The following is a 16,481-nucleotide window of genomic DNA, read 5'->3' on the forward strand; positions in this document are numbered from 1 at the left end:
CGCTTCAAGTCAGCTCCACCTTGTGCCTGGCAGAGCCTCAGATGCTCTCAGGCTGGGTTTTGTCCCCTGGTGTCACCTCTGGGGACGGGTCCCTGCCTGGCACTGCCAGCCAGGGATGTGATGGATCTGCATTTTTGACACTGCAATCACTGAACACTAACCCATGGAGAATTTGGACTTGTAATTTTGATTAAAGTGATTGATTTTTAAAGCAGCCTCAGTTCGTTTTGGGCCATTGGAGGGTATTTGAAAGGAAAATAACTCTTTAATTAAATTAGTAGTGTGTAAGCATCCTGCTCTGCTTTCTAAGCAGAACTTCTGGGGGTTTTTAAATCATATTGCCTTCAGTTGTTTGTGGGCACATTTTAAGGTTAAAAGGGATGCAGAATTATTGAGACCAACAAACTCATGCTGAGCAACTCTTAAACTTCAAATAAAGTTTTTCCTTTGGGAAAACCCCCAAGTTGTGTTGTTGTGTAAAGCAATTCTTGTCCACCCACCTGGATGTGATATTAATACACCCCATGGAAGGAATGCTGTGTAAACAACCAAGTGCTTCCCTTTTATTTGTAAAACATCCTTTCCAGACTACAAACACGTCTAAAACGTTCAGTTTATGGAGAGAATCAAATAAGTGAGATAAAAGAATGTGTATGTTTCAGTGCTGAGGAATAGAAGGACATAATTTATGCTCAGTATCTCCAGTCGTTGTGATTAGTGACCTGAGGCTGTTGAACTTCCTCTTTATGGATTGGGAAAACGCTGTGACAGTTTTCAAGGGAATTGCTCTCTTTGAGTTTAAAGAGATGAAAATGGCTCTGCTAACAAGGACCAGCTTCAGCTTGTCCTTTCATATTCCTCGTGCTTTAAAAAAAAATAAAAAATTAAAAGAAAGGCAAGGAAAGAAAAGGCAATTGGGTGCTTTGATATGTGTGACCCCGACCCTGGCAGGCAGCAGCTGCAGGATGGGGAATGGAGCCTGGGAATTTGCTCCTGGGGTGCTGTTTGCAGTTTTCCAAGAGGGGAGCTGCCTTTGGTGCCCTTTTCCCTGTTCTGAGGCGGTGTGGTGCTTCCCATATTGATCTTCCAGGACATTCCCAGAGCCAGGAATTCCCTCTGCCTGCGCTGGGCTCTCGATCCGGGGTGATGATCACCAGCCTGGGCTGGGATTTAGAGCTCCCCATCCTCAGCTGGGGCAGATTTGTGAGGAAATAGCTGAAAGCTGCTCCTGATTTCAGGTGTGGCTTTGGTGCTCCTCAGAACACGAACTCTGGGAGTTTGGAGCTGGTTTGGGCCTTTCAGCTGGAAACTTCACGCTCTGAAGTTCAAAATTCCATTAGCTGTGGTGAAATATCATCATAAATCTCTGATCTGGAGGTGATTAAACCAAGGGGCTGTTTGTTACTGCAGACATCGGGCCGGGAAAACAAACAGCTGGGAGCACATCTGGAGCATGGCTGCGTTTGCAGCAGGCACAGTAAATATTGAAATTGGAGCTAATACTGCCTTCTATCCCAGATTAATTTATCTTGTGCTCCTTGGGAAGCACTTGTAGGACGAGTGCTGCAGTTTACACCAGTTCAAGTGCTGGGAAATGGCTTTGGATTTGTCAGTGTTGCTTGTGCCAGTGCATGAATATTTTATTTCACTTTTCCAAGGTACTGAGCACTCAGGGAGCTCCAGGGCTTTTCAGGTCAGGTTCCCAGGGAGATGGCACAGCCACACAACTGCACAGGCAGCTGAAATATGGGCTTCAGAATCGACCCAACAGGCTTCTCCCCTTAGCTTGTGTGGCACAGAGAGGCAGAGCTCCTCGTTGAGTCCATGATCTCAAACCCTTCCCTTTTCCCAAAGCCAGGCTCCTGCTCAGCAGTTTGCAGAACCAAGGTCATGGAAGTGTTAAAACCTTTCTGAGAAGATTGCCTTTGGTGGAAGGAAGCTGATGTAAATCATGAGCTCTCTCTAAACCATCAGACCAAGTTTTATACAAATTCCCTGAATGACTTCTGGTCATTTTTCTGTTTTGTAAGGTTCCCTGCCAGTTTCTGCATTTCTGGTAGCACAGAGACTCCTCCTGTTTCCAGTGGGTCTGGAAAGAGCTGGCTGTGACTCCCTTGGGGTGAATCCTGGTGCCCAGGGCAGGGCAGAGGCATCAGCCCTCCTCATCATCCTCAGGAGGAATCTGGAGTCAGAGCCTTGGAGGCTGGCACTGCTGGGTTCCATCCAGTGCCTCCAGTAATAGAGGAAATTAATTGGAGTTCTGCACGAGGACCGAGCGCTTTCTGCTGCTTGGTCTCAGAGCTTTCTGCTGCCGGACCTGGGAGTGAATTAACACCTTGACTTCTTTAATAGGAGTTATTAGTGGCTTCATTTGTTGGAGTTGTAATGCTGTGGTGATTATATGGCCCAAGACAAACGATTAACTTCGGAATTGTGCGTTAGCTTGGCTGGCTGTGCTGCCTGCAGTTCAGAGCAGAGTGCTCATGGTGGCCATGGGATGTGCTGGAGCTTTAAAAACCACATTTCTCTGTTTCAGAACTGCTTTCCTTGTGGACCATCCCAGGTGTCTGTATGTTCACACTTCCAGCACCCAAGAAAAGCTGTTTTTTTCTTTGTATCTCTCTCCCAACTTTTCCTTTGAGGTTTTTTCTCTTCCAGCAGGTAAATGCATCCCGTTTATTCTCAGTGTAGTTATTTCTGATTTTAGTGTTTTCAATATCTGGCTATTTCCAGATGAATGGAGAGCATCTTTCCAATCTTTCTGTTCAGATTAGATTGCAGCCTGTGGAGCTGGTTTGGGCTATGTTTATTTAGTCCTGATTTACATACAAATACAAAGAAAAAACTAGAGCCCGGTGTTGCTGATTTAGCTATTGCTACCAGGGCAGGAGCACCACTTAGAAATTCCTGTGTGGTGAGATGCAGCCTGCCTCCTGCAGATTGACATTTTGGAGATTGCTGCTTTGTTTCCTCGATGAGCTGCTCCGGGTGTTGCCATTAATTAGGGCAGGTTTTGGTGAGGCTGTGTTTGTCAGCCTCCTGGTGTGAATTCCGTGTGAAAAGCTGATTTTGCTCTGGTTCCAAACTCAGCTGCTCAGTGACACGGGCTGGGGCAGTTCCTGGGAAGAGGTGAACATTTCAGTGAGTGCATGCCATCCTCTGGGGAGCTGCACGAGGAAACATTCACTTTTCAGGCATTAATTTCCAAACACACTCTGTTTCCTCCCAGGAACAGCCAAGTCACAGGCTCTGGCTGATCAGTGCATTTTCTTTCCTTTTCTTTTTGTAATTTCCAACCCCAGCCTGTTGGCAAAGGTGCTTTAATTTTTCCTGTTATAAAATTCCCTGTCCATGAGGTGATATTTTAGCAGGCAGTCACTGTTCAAACTCAGGGCTGGGTTTGCAGAGCAAACTGTCTCCTGCTTTTTTTATCCTCCAAGCTCTCGGTGTGTCTTTGTTCAAAGGTAAACCCCTCAGTGAGATGGTAAAGAAAATGTGGCCTCTTGATATTTAAAAGGTGAGAAATCTATTTAAACTGTGTATGATGGCTTTGAATAGCCCCACTGCTGAGTGCTGCTTGTTTTAATAGAAGTGATAAATACTGTGGCCGGTGCTGCTCTGCAATTAGATCTGAGCTATGTGCTATAAATGACATTTAATGGCAAATGTCAGGCGGGGCCCGAATGGTATCTTCATTTCAGCGCTGCCTTCTTTGGCATAACGCTAAAAACACCTTAATGGAATTTAATTACCAGAGCATCCATCCAGTGATCGGTGGAGTGCATTTGTGATCCCATTAGGGGTGCTGAGCTGAGCAGGAGATGCTCAGGAGGGTCCCTGGCACTTGTGGCTCAGCAGCTCCCTCTGATCTGCTCCTGGGGAGAGGCAAAATCTGTAACCAGGTTTTGGTGGGGCTGGGAGAGGCAGAAAGCACGAGCAGGGGTGCTGTGGTCAGAAACTGCTTATTGCTGTCTGTGCTGTTAATTACAGCCCGGTGAGACTCTGGGCTCTGTCTGTTTTGGGGTGTTGCTGCAGTAAGAGCAGAGATGTGGCACCTCCACGGCCTCCCTGGCGTTTGTGAGCTGATGTGAAATGAATATTTGTGAGTTTGCTGCGGAATGGGATTTCCCTGCCCTGCTGGTGCAGTGACACCTGAGAGGACCTGATGGAGGGGCAGCAGCTCTGGGTGCTGGCAGCACCTTCACCTGGACAATTACCTGGAATTCCACTCAACCTGGAGGCGTGGGGGATAAATAAACCCAGGAAACCTGAGTGGGAAAAAAGGAAACAGAGCAGAAAGAGACCACGAAGGGATTGAATGAGGCAGCAAGCAGTGACCCATAACCTTCATGCAAGATCTTATCATAGTTTTATTTTAAGCCAGTCAGTTTTTAAGCATAACTGCCTTTTTTTTTTTTTTTTTAGAGATGAAATTATCTTTTGTCGTTTAGGATCACAGTGAAATTTTAGGGGTATTTTGTACCTAAGTGTATTTCACTCAAATGAAAGCAGGTTCTCAGCACAGCGAGCAGCTTTGTTTCTGGTAAAGCTGGAAAGCTGATGGAATAAACAGCAGAGTTTATTTTAAATAAAAACACCTCTCACCATCATTACCTGAAATGAATCACGTTCTGTTTCTCCTCTAAAACCCCGGGTGAGGCTGTGCTCAAGGTGACACGTGTGACACTGAATAAAACAAAGGGCTGACACTTGTTCCACATCGGTCAGCTTGTGTAAAAGCTGCTGGGTTTGCTGAACTTCCTGAGAGCACAAGGAGCTCGGTGCTGGCTGCTGGAGAGGTGCAGCTGGCTGCTGGAGAGGTGCAGCTCACTCCTGGAGAGGTGCAGCTCACTGCTGGAGAGGTGCAGCTCGCTGCTGGAGAGGTGCAGCTCACTCCTGGAGAGGTGCAGCTCGCTGCTGGAGAGGTGCAGCTCGCTGCTGGAGAGGTGCAGCTCACTGCTGGAGAGGTGCAGCTCGCTGCTGGAGAGGTGCAGCTCGCTCCTGGAGAGGTGCAGCTCGCTGCTGGAGAGGTGCAGCTCGCTGCTGGGCCTTTTCTGCCATTTCCTGGTGGCGTGCAGCTCGCTGCTGGAGAGGTGCAGCTGGCTGCTGGAGAGGTGCAGCTCGCTCCTGGAGAGGTGCAGCTGGCTGCTGGAGAGGTGCAGCTCACTCCTGGAGAGGTGCAGCTCGCTGCTGGAGAGGTGCAGCTCACTCCTGGAGAGGTGCAGCTGGCTGCTGGAGAGGTGCAGCTGGCTGCTGGAGAGGTGCAGCTCACTCCTGGAGAGGTGCAGCTGGCTGCTGGAGAGGTGCAGCTCGCTGCTGGAGAGGTGCAGCTCACTCCTGGAGAGGTGCAGCTCGCTGCTGGAGAGGTGCAGCTGGCTGCTGGAGAGGTGCAGCTCGCTGCTGGAGAGGTGCAGCTCGCTCCTGGAGAGGTGCAGCTCGCTGCTGCATGCACCAGGCTCAGTCCAGTGCCTTTTCTTGCATTTCCTGGTGGCTCTGTCCCGCTGCAGAGCCGCACAGTTCTCTGTCCCAGCAGAACACGCCGTGCTCGGAGCCGAGCTCTGTTTTTCAGCAAGTCTGGCAGCTCCAGTGCCAAACACCCACGCTGGGAGACAGCAGATGGCATCTCCTGGGCATGGACTGCAGTTCTGCAGAGCTGCAGCCCCGGGGGCTTTGGGGCTGCCTCACATGCACCCCGCAGATGATGCGCCCTGCTGTGGACGTGGGTTTGGGCACCCGTGCAGCTTTAAAGGTGTGGGCAGGCTGCTGGTTGATTCCTGGCTGGGTCAGTGTGTTCCTGGGGCTCTGGTGCCTTCCCCCGTCCTCCTGTGAGGAGCAAGACCACAAATGTGATGTTTGCAGACAGTGCTGCTGCACGTTCTGTGGGTACAGAGCAAAAACTTGGCTGAGCAGCATCCCTGGGTGTGCATCCCCGGGCTCTGGGCCAGCTGTGTCCCTGCAGGTGCTCTGGGCACCTGTGAGAGCCTGGAATTCGGGGCAGGGTGGGAGTGAGGAGTGCTTTACATCTCAGAGCTCCTCCTCTGCCAGGCTGCGCGACTCGCTGGATTCCAAAAGGAGTTTTATTTGTGAATAAAAAGGGCACGTGAAGAATTCGTGCTGTAAACAGTCAGAAAATGTCAGTTGTGAAAAAATCCGATATTGTTTTGTCAATAAATTATGCTGTGGCCTGCATAGATCACAGAGATGGGCCTTTACCCTGGAAACAGCAATATTTGCTACCCCAGCAGCTCATTCCCAGCTCAGCTCACACTTGAGTGAATCCTCTGATCGATTATCCGTGGCTTTCCCAGGGCTTCTCATTTCCTGCCTGCCATTACTGCGCTCAATCAGCCCAAATCACACAAATCACAGCCTCTGTGCCCAGATAAGCCACCCAGGCTTGTTGCTATTAGAAAATCCGTGTAGATGGAGCAGTCATTAGATAACAGGAGCAGGTTTAGGGCTGCAGGCTCTGCCTCGGCTCGGGGTGAGGGCACAGCCCTGCCCTGCTCCAGGGTTATTCTGCATGTGGCCACATCATTGCTTTTATTTCACATTTGTGTTTCTTGCTGAACGCTGACAATGCTGCTCTGTTTGCAAGGAGTAATTATGTGTTGCTATGCAGGCGTCTGAATTAAATAATCAAGCTGCAAAAATAACATTCATTTGTAGTAATAACCTCTGCATTTCCAGGCTGGGTTTGCTTGGCTTACAAACAGCTGATCAGTTTTCTTAATTAATTAGCAAACAGCCTACAAAAAGATACCCTGAGAACGTGAAATTACACGTGCTGCTGTGGAGAGGGAGGAGAAATAATCCTTGCTGTGTCTCTTTAGCTCCTGATTCCCAGATGGGTTCATTTGTGTCCCCCCTCTGCTGCTTTTTTTTTTTCCCCGGGTGGTTTCTTTTGTGCCCCCCCCTGGTTTTTTTTTTTTTTTTTTTTTTTCCCACAGTGAATCTGAGTGGTCTTTATATATTTTTCCTTTTCTCTCTTTATATATTTTTCCTTTTCTCTCTTTATATATTTTTCCTTTTTTCTCTTTATATATTTTTCCTTTTCTCTCTTTATATATTTATTTTTCCTTTTCTCTCTTTATATATTTATTTTCCCTTTTCTCTCTTTATATATTTTTCCTTTTCTCTCTTTATATATTTATTTTTCCTTTTCTCTCTTTATATATTTATTTTTCCTTTTCTCTCTTTATATATTTTTCCTTTTCTCTCTTTATATATTTATTTTTCCTTTTCTCTCTTTATATATATATTTTTCCTTTTCTCTCTTTATATATTTTTCCTTTTCTCTCTTTATATATTTTTCCTTTTCTCTCTTTATATATTTATTTTTCCATTTCTCTCTTTATATATTTTACCTTTTCTCTCTTTATATATTTATTTTTCCTTTTCTCTCTTTATATATTTATTTTTCCTTTTCTCTCTTTATATATTTTTCCTTTTCTCTCTTGATATATTTTTCCTTTTCTCTCCTTTGGCTGTTAGTAGATGTCAGAAGTGGGAGTAAGAGCAGTTGTGCAGCAGTGAGGTTCCGTGGTGGCAGACAGCTTGGGAAGGGAGGATGCTCTGTCCCTTGTCCCTGTTTGTGTCTCTGGAATTGCTGCTAGTGCCCATCTGTCACCTCCAGCCTTTGGCACGCGCCCCCCAAAGCTGCCCGTGGCTGAAGGTGGATCTAAACAGGGCAGGGGGTGCAGTGCTCTGGTGAAATCCCCTGGCAGGGGCTGCAGGACATCTCTGCTGCTTTGGGTTCTCACCCATCTCTGCTCTGGGCTGTCCAGGGAAAGCAGGCACCTTGGAATTGTCACAAATGCTGTGGAAATCAGGACATTCCTGCTTTTTAAAGACAACTTGCAGCATTATTTTTTTTTTTTTCCCTTCAAGGCAGAGGCTCATTTTAAATAGAAGTGGACCAGATGCTTGTGAACTGAGAAGCTTTAATCCATTTACAGATCCCATCTAATTCTTGTTCAATGTCCAAAACTGATTCATGCTGTTTAAAAGGAACAAAACCCAAAATGTCAGCGAGAATAAAACCCCCAAATGAGCACTTTGTGAGCGCTGCAGCAAAAGACAATATTTTCATTAAAGGGGAGAATGTGGTTTTGCAGCACAGGGAATAATTTTGAGCTGACAGAAAGACACTTGAAATTTAAAGCTCTTGCCATGGCTGCAGTTTCTGCAAGCCTGGATTTGGCATGTGTCTGCAGCTTTTCAGATGTAAAGGTGTAAAAAAGGGAAAAAAAAAAAATAGTCACACTTTTAGGAGGTAAGGGACACTTCTTTTGTGTGCACATGGTTTGAAAATAAATAGTCTGCCACAGAAGTTGGTGCCTTGACACCTCTGAGTGCAGTCTGCTTTATAAATGACATACGTATTTAGGAAGTTGGCTGACAAAATAGCATGTCTAGGAATTCCTGTGCCATGAGGGATGGAAATGTGAAAAGGGAGACTCTGACAGACGTGTTGTATTTTTAGCAAGATTGAAGCTTCAGGTTAAACCCCACAAAATCATCTTTGCTGGAGAGTGGGCACAGAAGAGGGGCTGTCAGGGTGCAGCTGTTAAAGGAATTGGACAAAAATGGCCAGTGGTGGTAAAAAAAGGTATTTAGGGAGGAGATCAGCTCATCTTCCCCCAAAAAAACACCCCCAAAGAAACCCAGAACCCACAGCCCAGCCAACCCAACCCCAAGTGCATCCTTGCCAGACTTTGCTGGGAAGGGTTCCTTGCACATCCCACTGTAAATGATGTTTTTGTTGCTGCTTTGCCTGTGAGGAGGCACAGAGCCATTCCATGCTCCAAATGGGCACTGTCAGCAGCACTGTCAGAGTCTGAGAATTGTTCTGGTCTTCACCTTGGCCCCGTTTATCTCCTCATTTCTGAATCACTTAGAATGCCTCTCAGGTAGGATTTAGGTGCTGGGAGGTGGGGGCAGACCTTGGCTCCTCTGAGAAAGGCAGCACGTGTGGGTTGGTGGTGTTTTGGTTTTATCGCCTGCTTGGGTTATAACTCTTAACTTGTTTTCTCCATAGCTTTAAAAGACACATTATTGCTGTTTTCTGGGTGAAAGAAAAGCCATTTCTGGGTGTTGGGGAACCCCTGCAACCTGCTTTGCTTTGCAGTGTGCCCTGTCAGTGCCATCACAAGTGCCACTTGTGAGTGATGAACACTTTGTGCTCTCTGTGAATATTCCTGAGTATTGCCCTCGTGCAGTCCCTGCTGCTCAGCTGTTGGTGCACACTGCCTGGTTCAGCTGGGGCAACCAGCAAAATCTTCTTTTTGCCTTGCCTGAAGGACCCAGAGGGGCTCTGGGGACACAGTGAGGTGCTCCCTGATGGCAGCAGGGGGAAAACCTCACCTTGAACCACGGATTTCTTCTCTCCACAATGATGGGTGTGAGTGCTGCCCCTGGCCTTGTCCCCTGTGCTGTGACAGGAGTGGTGGCATCACCGTGTCCCCTCAGCCTGGGGCTTGGTGTGGTGCCGGGGCAGAGGGACACTGGCAGTGCCATCCCTGCTTTTTGTGGGATTCCCTGCAGATGTCAAGGATGAATTTGGGCCCCCCCAGTTCCCCCTGCAAAGCTGTCCCCTCCCAGCAGGGTGTCTGGAAGGACACACAGCCACCCATCCCTTCCCATTCCCTGCCTCCCTCCTCTCCCAGGTGCAGCAGCTCCCTCTTTTCTGAGCTCTGCCCTTTTCTGTGGGTGCTTCTGCACACCTGGGGTGATTCTGGGTTTGTAGGGAAGCTGGGTTTGTGGGTGCTTCTGCACACCTGGGGTGATTCTGGGTTTGTAGGGAAGCTGGGTTTGTGGGTGCTTCTGCACACCTGGGGTGATTCTGGGTTTGTAGGGAAGCTGGGTTTGTGGGTGCTTCTGCACACCTGGGGTGATTCTGGGTTTGTAGGGAAGCCCTGGCAGCCCCTCCCTGGCAGAGCCCAGTGCACATTTCCAGTCCTGGTGTCATTTGCTATTCCAAACCAGCAGCCCAAGCTCCAGGCTGTGCCTCCTGTGCAGGGCTCCGTGGAGTTCTGCTCTTTGAAAGGCTCCAGAGGCACAAAAACCAGCGTTGGTGCTTGTTGGGAGCTGTCCTCGTGCGTGTGAGCGGGCTTGGTGCCAGGGAAGCTCTCTGAGCATCCTCCCAGGGTGTGTGTAACAAAAGAGTGGGGTTTTGTGCTCTCAGCTGAGGAACACAAAGAGAATTTGCAGGGAGATGCTGGGTTGATGTTTGCCATCATTGCCGCGAGCTGCTCTGAGAGGATTTATGAACTCTTAGCGGAGGGTAACAGATTATTTACTCGGGCTTTTTTGTCTCCAGAATTCAGAGGGACTGCCCATAAAAGCTGTGGTGCACAGAGCATTATTTCAGCAGAGCAGCCCAGTTTGTGAGCAGCAGAAACCAGAGCCACCCCTCACTCTCTGTCCCTTGGGTTTCCCTGCATTTCCAGCTCCTCGGCTCCGACTGCAGATGTGGTGTGGAAAAGGAGCCTCAGCCCGGGGTGCTCAGGGGGTGTGGGGACAGGATGGGGGTGTGGGGGTGGCTTTGTGGGGACAGGACGGGGATGCTCCGGGCCCGGCCCCAGCTTTCCTGGCACAATGCTGCCGCTGGCAGTGCTGTGCCGGTATTGCAGGGGCTGTGCTCGGCAGGTGCCGTTCCCGGGAAGCTTTGGCTGCTGCTTTGCAGCAGGAGAGCTGCACTGGAGCCCGGGGGGGCTCTCCCCGCCCGCTCCGGGGAGTGCAGCCCCGGGCAAAACCAGCTGCACTTGTGTCATGGCAGAGCAATGCTCTGTCCCTTCAGGCTTTGTTTCCTCTCTGCTTTGGAGCAGCAGAATTGCACACCAGGCATTTGGAGATAGAATCTGTAGGGACTTGATCCAAAAGTTCTCTTTATTTCAGTGGTGTTTGTGCTTCAGTTTCCTTCTAAGAAGGAGCAAATTGGTGGCTGGAGCCTCAATGAAAAAAGAGCATTTGGGGAAGACAGTTTTGTGTAAATTTTGCTGTGAGGTTGGTGAGCAGTCAGAGCCTGTAATTATTGTGATTGAAGTGCAGTATCATATTCTTTTGTGTAATAAAGAACATCTATGATTATGTCTGGATCCATCTGTCCTTGGGGGAAAAAAATCTATTATCTCTTGGTTTCCACTGCTAAGAGTGCTTGCACTGAATGGTGTTACTGTGGCTATTCCTTTTTGCATGTTTGGCCATAAATACTTCTTATTTGGGGAAATCAGCAGACTGCATGAGGCCAAAAATTGCAATCCTTTTCTGCTCCCTCCTCTTTCCCTGAGTTAATTAACACCAGTGAGTAGATTGGGGTTTGCTGGTCAGATGCAGAGAGACACAACTGGTGCAGGAGGATCTCCCTGCCTGTGTCTGGGCTGGAAATCAACCTGTCACCAGCACAGGCTGGAGAAATTCCTCCCTCTGGGTCTGGCCTGGGGTTTTCCCAGCGAGGGCTGTGGGGTTTGGCTGATTTCCCTGTCAGTAACAGCCCGGGGTTGTTTTTCAGAGCAAGAGGGACCATCTGCTGATGAACGTCAAGTGGTACTACCGCCAGTCCGAGGTGCCCGACTCAGTGTACCAGCACCTGGTGCAGGACAGGCACAACGAGAACGGTGAGTGGTCTGGGCCAGCCTGGTCTGCTCCTGGTTTAATGGGGCCAGCCTGGCCTGATCCTGGCTTAACAGGGCCAGCCTGGCCTGATCCTGGCTTAACAGGGCCAGCCTGCCCTGATCCTGGCTTAACGGGGCCAGCCTGCCCTGGTCCTGGCGTAACAGAGCCAGCCTGGCCTGGGAGGGCTGTGGGGTTTGGCTGATTTCCCTGTCAGTAACAGCCCGGGGTTGTTTTTCAGAGCAAGAGGGACCATCTGCTGATGAACGTCAAGTGGTACTACCGCCAGTCCGAGGTGCCCGACTCGGTGTACCAGCACCTGGTGCAGGACAGGCACAACGAGAACGGTGAGTGGTCTGGGCCAGCCTGGCCTGATCCTGGCTTAACGGGGCAGCCTGGCCTGATCCTGGCTTAACGGGGCAGCCTGGCCTGATCCTGGCCTGATCCTGGCCTTAACAGGGCCAGCCTGCCCTGATCCTGGCTTAACGGGGCCAGCCTGCCCTGGTCCTGGCGTAACAGAGCCAGCCTGGCCTGGTTCTGGGTTAACGGGGCCAGCCTGGTCTGCTCCTGGCTTAACAGAGCCAGCCTGGCCTGGTCCTGGCTTTAACAGGGCCAGCCTGGCCTGGTCCTGGCTTAATGGGGCCAGCCTGGCCCGATCCTGGCCTTAACAGGGCCAGCCTGGCCAGTCCCAGCCTCAACAGGGCCAGCCTGGCCTGATCCTGGCTTAACGGGGCAGCCTGGTCTGATCCTGGCTTTAACAGGGCCAGCCTGGCCTGGTCCTGGCTTAATGGGGCCAGCCTGGCCCGATCCTGGCCTTAACAGGGCCAGCCTGGCCAGTCCCAGCTTTAACAGGGCCAGCCTGGCCTGATCCTGGCTTAACAGGGCCAGCCTGGCCTGCTCCTGGCTTAATGGGGCCAGCCTGGCCAGTCCCAGCTTTAACAAGGCCCAGTCCCAGTTCTAGCAGCACACTTCTGCAGGGCTGTGGAAGCAGGACGTGGTGGCAGGAGAGGCCTGCTGGTGTCTCTGCTGCCTGCTGTCCCTGGTGTGTGCCCTGCTCCTGGAATCAGGGACATCAGGGACATGCCAGGTGTGCTGCAGGTGCTGGGCTGTGTTAGTAATAATAATTAATAACAACAGCAGAAACAATATTAGTAACAGTGGAGTAATAAGAATAACAACATTATTATTATTATTATTATTATTATTATTATTATTATTATTATTATTATTATTATTATTATTATCATTATTATCATTACTAATTTTATTTATTTATTTATTTATTTATTTACTTATTTATTTTTTATTTATTGCTATTATTATCTCCTTGAGAGGGGATAGAAAAGCAAAATAACCCCAGATCCTTGTCAGGCCTCCTGGACACTGTGCTGATAATGAACTGAGCACCAAATTATCTGCAGAAATTGGGGCTCTCCTCTGGTTTCTGTGGCTCTGCCACAGTGCCACGAGAGCTGTGTCTCTCAGTGTGCTCCCTTGCACATGTGAATATTCACTGTGATTAATATTGCAGTGAGGGATGGAACTGAAGCACTTGGAGCTGAGTTTCTCCTTTTCTCTTTGCAAAAACAAGTGTGATCTTGTGTTTCATAGAAGCAGAAGAAACTTTAGTACATATCCCAGTGTCATTTATCTCCTGCCTCCAGGGAAGACATAACATTTGCTTCTGTTCTTACCAGGAAATTTCCTTGAGGCAACTGTTAAAAATTCTGCAGATCCTCCAAGGTGAACCGTGATGATAAAAGTTGGGGATTGAAATACAGAATGCAGCAACTTTCTGGTGCCTGGCAGAACAAAGTTGAGCACACGTTCCCCTTTTAAAGGACATTCTGTGTGTGCTTTTAGCAAAAGCTCCACAAATCCAACATTCCTGTTACTAATTTATTTGAAGCTTCTAACAATGAGATTACAGGCACAGTGTCACAAAGTATTTTTGATGGCATGGCTGCTTTTTAATGCAGTCTCCTGTGTGTGGAGAAGTATTCTTGTGTCTTCCTCAAAGGTGTTAGAAAGAAGTCATGGAAAAAGTTGTCTTCCAGTTCTTTTGTTAGCACTCAGAATGTTCTGTGTTTGAACACGGATGTCAATATTTACCTCAAAGCCAGAGCTCTGTGCAGTCACCCCCGTCAGGTTTTGTTGAAGATTTGCCATTAAATATGCACAGGAGCCCGTTCCTGATCCTGGAAACGCAGCAGACTCACCTCCTTGGCTCCTTCCCCTGGGAGTGGCTGCTCCCAGTGCTCCAGAGGAGTCACCCCGTGCCCTTAGAAGGTTTTTCCCTTCAGAAGTCCTGGGAGAATGGATGGATAAGGATGGACGGGATGTTCTTCCACGTGAATCCCCACAGCCCCCGACTGAGCACACCTCAGGGGGACCCGGGCAGCAGCCGGGGCTGTGCCCTGCTGCTGGTGGCAGTGGTGGCCCAGCTGCTGTGTCAGGGCTCTCCTGGGCTTTGTCTCTGCAGACTCGGGCCGGGAGCTGGTGATCACTGACCCCGTGATCAAGAACCGCGAGCTCTTCATCTCCGACTACGTGGACACCTACCACGCTGCTGCCCTGAGGTGGGGACGCCTGGGGACAGCCTGGGGACAGCTGGGGACACCTGGGGACACCTGGGGCAGCCTGGGGACATCTGGGGCTGGGGGACAGCCTGGGGACAGCTGGGGCAGCTGTGGACACCTGGGGACAGCCTGGGGCTGGGGGCAGCCTGGGGCTGTCTCCTGGGCTTTGTCTCTGCAGACTCGGGCCGGGAGCTGGTGATCACTGACCCCGTGATCAAGAACCGCGAGCTCTTCATCTCCGACTACGTGGACACCTACCACGCTGCTGCCCTGAGGTGGGGACACCTGGGGACACCTGGGGCAGCCTGGGGACATCTGGGGCTGGGGGACAGCCTGGGGACAGCTGGGGCAGCTGTGGACACCTGGGGACAGCCTGGGGCTGGGGGACAGCCTGGGGATAGCCTGGGGTCAGCCTGGGACGCCTGGGGACAGCCTGGGGACACCTAGGACAGCCTGGGGACAGCCTGGGGATACCTGGGACACCTGGGGACAGCCTGGGGATGGCCTGGGGTCAGCCTGGGACGCCTGGGGACAGCCTGGGGACACCTGGGACAGCCTGGGGACAGCCTGGGGCTGGGGGACAGCCTGGGAACAGCCTGGGGACAGCTGGGGACAGCCTGGGGATGGCCTGGGGTCAGCCTGGGACTGGGGACAGAGGTGTCAGGGGCTCTGGGGGACAGCCAGGGGACAGAGGTGTCAGGGGCTCTGGGGCCAGAGGTTCCTGGGTCACCACCCCAGCCCAGCTGTGCCCTGTCCCTGCAGTGCCATGTGCCCTGTCCCTGCAGGGAGCTGCAGGCTCCTGCCCGTGCCAGGCGGGCAGTGGTGCCCAGCAGGTGCAGTTTGCCATCCCTGCCAGCTCAGGGCACGGCACTGCTGCAGCACTGGCTCTCTGGGTGACCTGCATTAAAGGCTTGTTCTGAGTGCTCTGAGCTCAGCCCAGAGCTGGGGGAGATGTGCCTGCCCAGCAGGGATGCCCAGGTGTGTGCCCTGCCCTCTGCCCTGCTGCCCTGGGCAGGCTGAGGGAGACACCCTCACTTGAGATGTTTGCAGATCCCAGCAGCAAGGAGTTATTTGTCAGCTGATTTTCAGCATGCCAAACATGCATGGATATTGTCAGGATGCAAATTGAATAATCTCCCTGATAATGGTGCTCAGATGGTGTTTCACCACAGCCATCTGGAGACTTTGTTTTGTTCAGAGTCACTTTGCTGAAGCCACTTACTTCGAGACAAACTGGCTTCTGTTCTGGTGGGGGAAAGTCTTTGATTTACATATTGAACCTTTCTTACAAACTCAGAGCATTCCAGGGCTGTGCTGGGGGCATTCCACAGTGCCTCTGCTGAGTCCCCTTCCAGTTTTACCTCAGGAGCCAGGCTGGAAATGTGCTCAAGCTCAGAGAAACTCAACTCTGTGGCTGCAGTTTCCCTGGGGCTGTTCTGACTCCCCTGCTACATCCTCTCCGTTGTTTTTCCCTTTAAAGAAAAGATAGGAACGGAAAGATAAAAATGGAATATCCATGTGTGCCAAACAAACTTGAAAAATAACCTCAGAGTGCACAGGATGAGCAGAAGGATAATTGCACACGGTGTTCTTGCAGAGAACATGGGGGAGGCACAGAGTGTGGTGATGCATGAAAGGTTAACATGAGATTTTAATTTATTATAATACGAGATTATTTCTCTGCCCTCTGCAAACAAATGGCTCTGGACACGCAGTGGATTGATGACAAACTGGGGAGTAAAAACCAGTGATTGTAACTAGCAATATTCTGCTCTAACCAGTGGAAAAATTTAACTGGAGGGTAGTTGTAGATCTCTGTGGAAGTGTGTAATAAACATGATGTGCTTTTTACCTCTCTGAAATGCAGAACTCCTGGTCTGGAGTGCTGGGAACAGGAGGTGCTGCTGCCATCCACAGAGACACTGCAGCTTAGCTGGAAAATGCTTATTAGCTGAATTATTGAAAGGAAGCTAAACCTCTTTCCTTAGAATACCTGTGAAATGTGAAATACCCAGACAAACCCCCTGCTCGTTTTCTGTCTCTGGGGAAGCAGGGAGAAGTCAGTGCTGGAGAGCCAGGCTGGCACTCAGGTGTGTGGGAGCCTCTCAGACCTGCTGCTGCTCCGTGCCTCAGCAGCGTGGGCTGGGAATTCTGGAGGATGTGGCTGCAAGAGCTTTGCACATCACCCACTGTCAGGATTGCATTTGGAGCTGCTCTTTGTCGGGCTGGTGGTTTTTGGGCTGCTCAGGACTGTGCTGGCTGGAGGGGAATTATGGAGTGTTTGCAGAG

The 16,481-nt window shown here is 50.2% G+C and overlaps 1 protein-coding gene across 1 annotated transcript in view; it reads left to right on the forward strand.

The window, feature by feature from the left end:
* RERE (arginine-glutamic acid dipeptide repeats) overlaps positions 1-16,481 on the forward strand; it is a 104,563-nt gene that overhangs the window by 10,557 nt on the left and 77,525 nt on the right. Inside the window, exons 3-4 of the mRNA XM_041460261.1 lie at positions 11,513-11,618; positions 14,096-14,192. Coding sequence (XP_041316195.1) covers positions 11,513-11,618; positions 14,096-14,192 — 203 coding nt within the window. The remainder of the gene's footprint in view (positions 1-11,512; positions 11,619-14,095; positions 14,193-16,481) is intronic.

The sequence above is a fragment of the Pyrgilauda ruficollis genome, unplaced genomic scaffold (genome assembly GCF_017590135.1).
Source record: "Pyrgilauda ruficollis isolate IOZ18807 unplaced genomic scaffold, ASM1759013v1 scaffold141, whole genome shotgun sequence".
Classification (NCBI taxonomy): domain Eukaryota; kingdom Metazoa; phylum Chordata; class Aves; order Passeriformes; family Passeridae; genus Pyrgilauda; species Pyrgilauda ruficollis.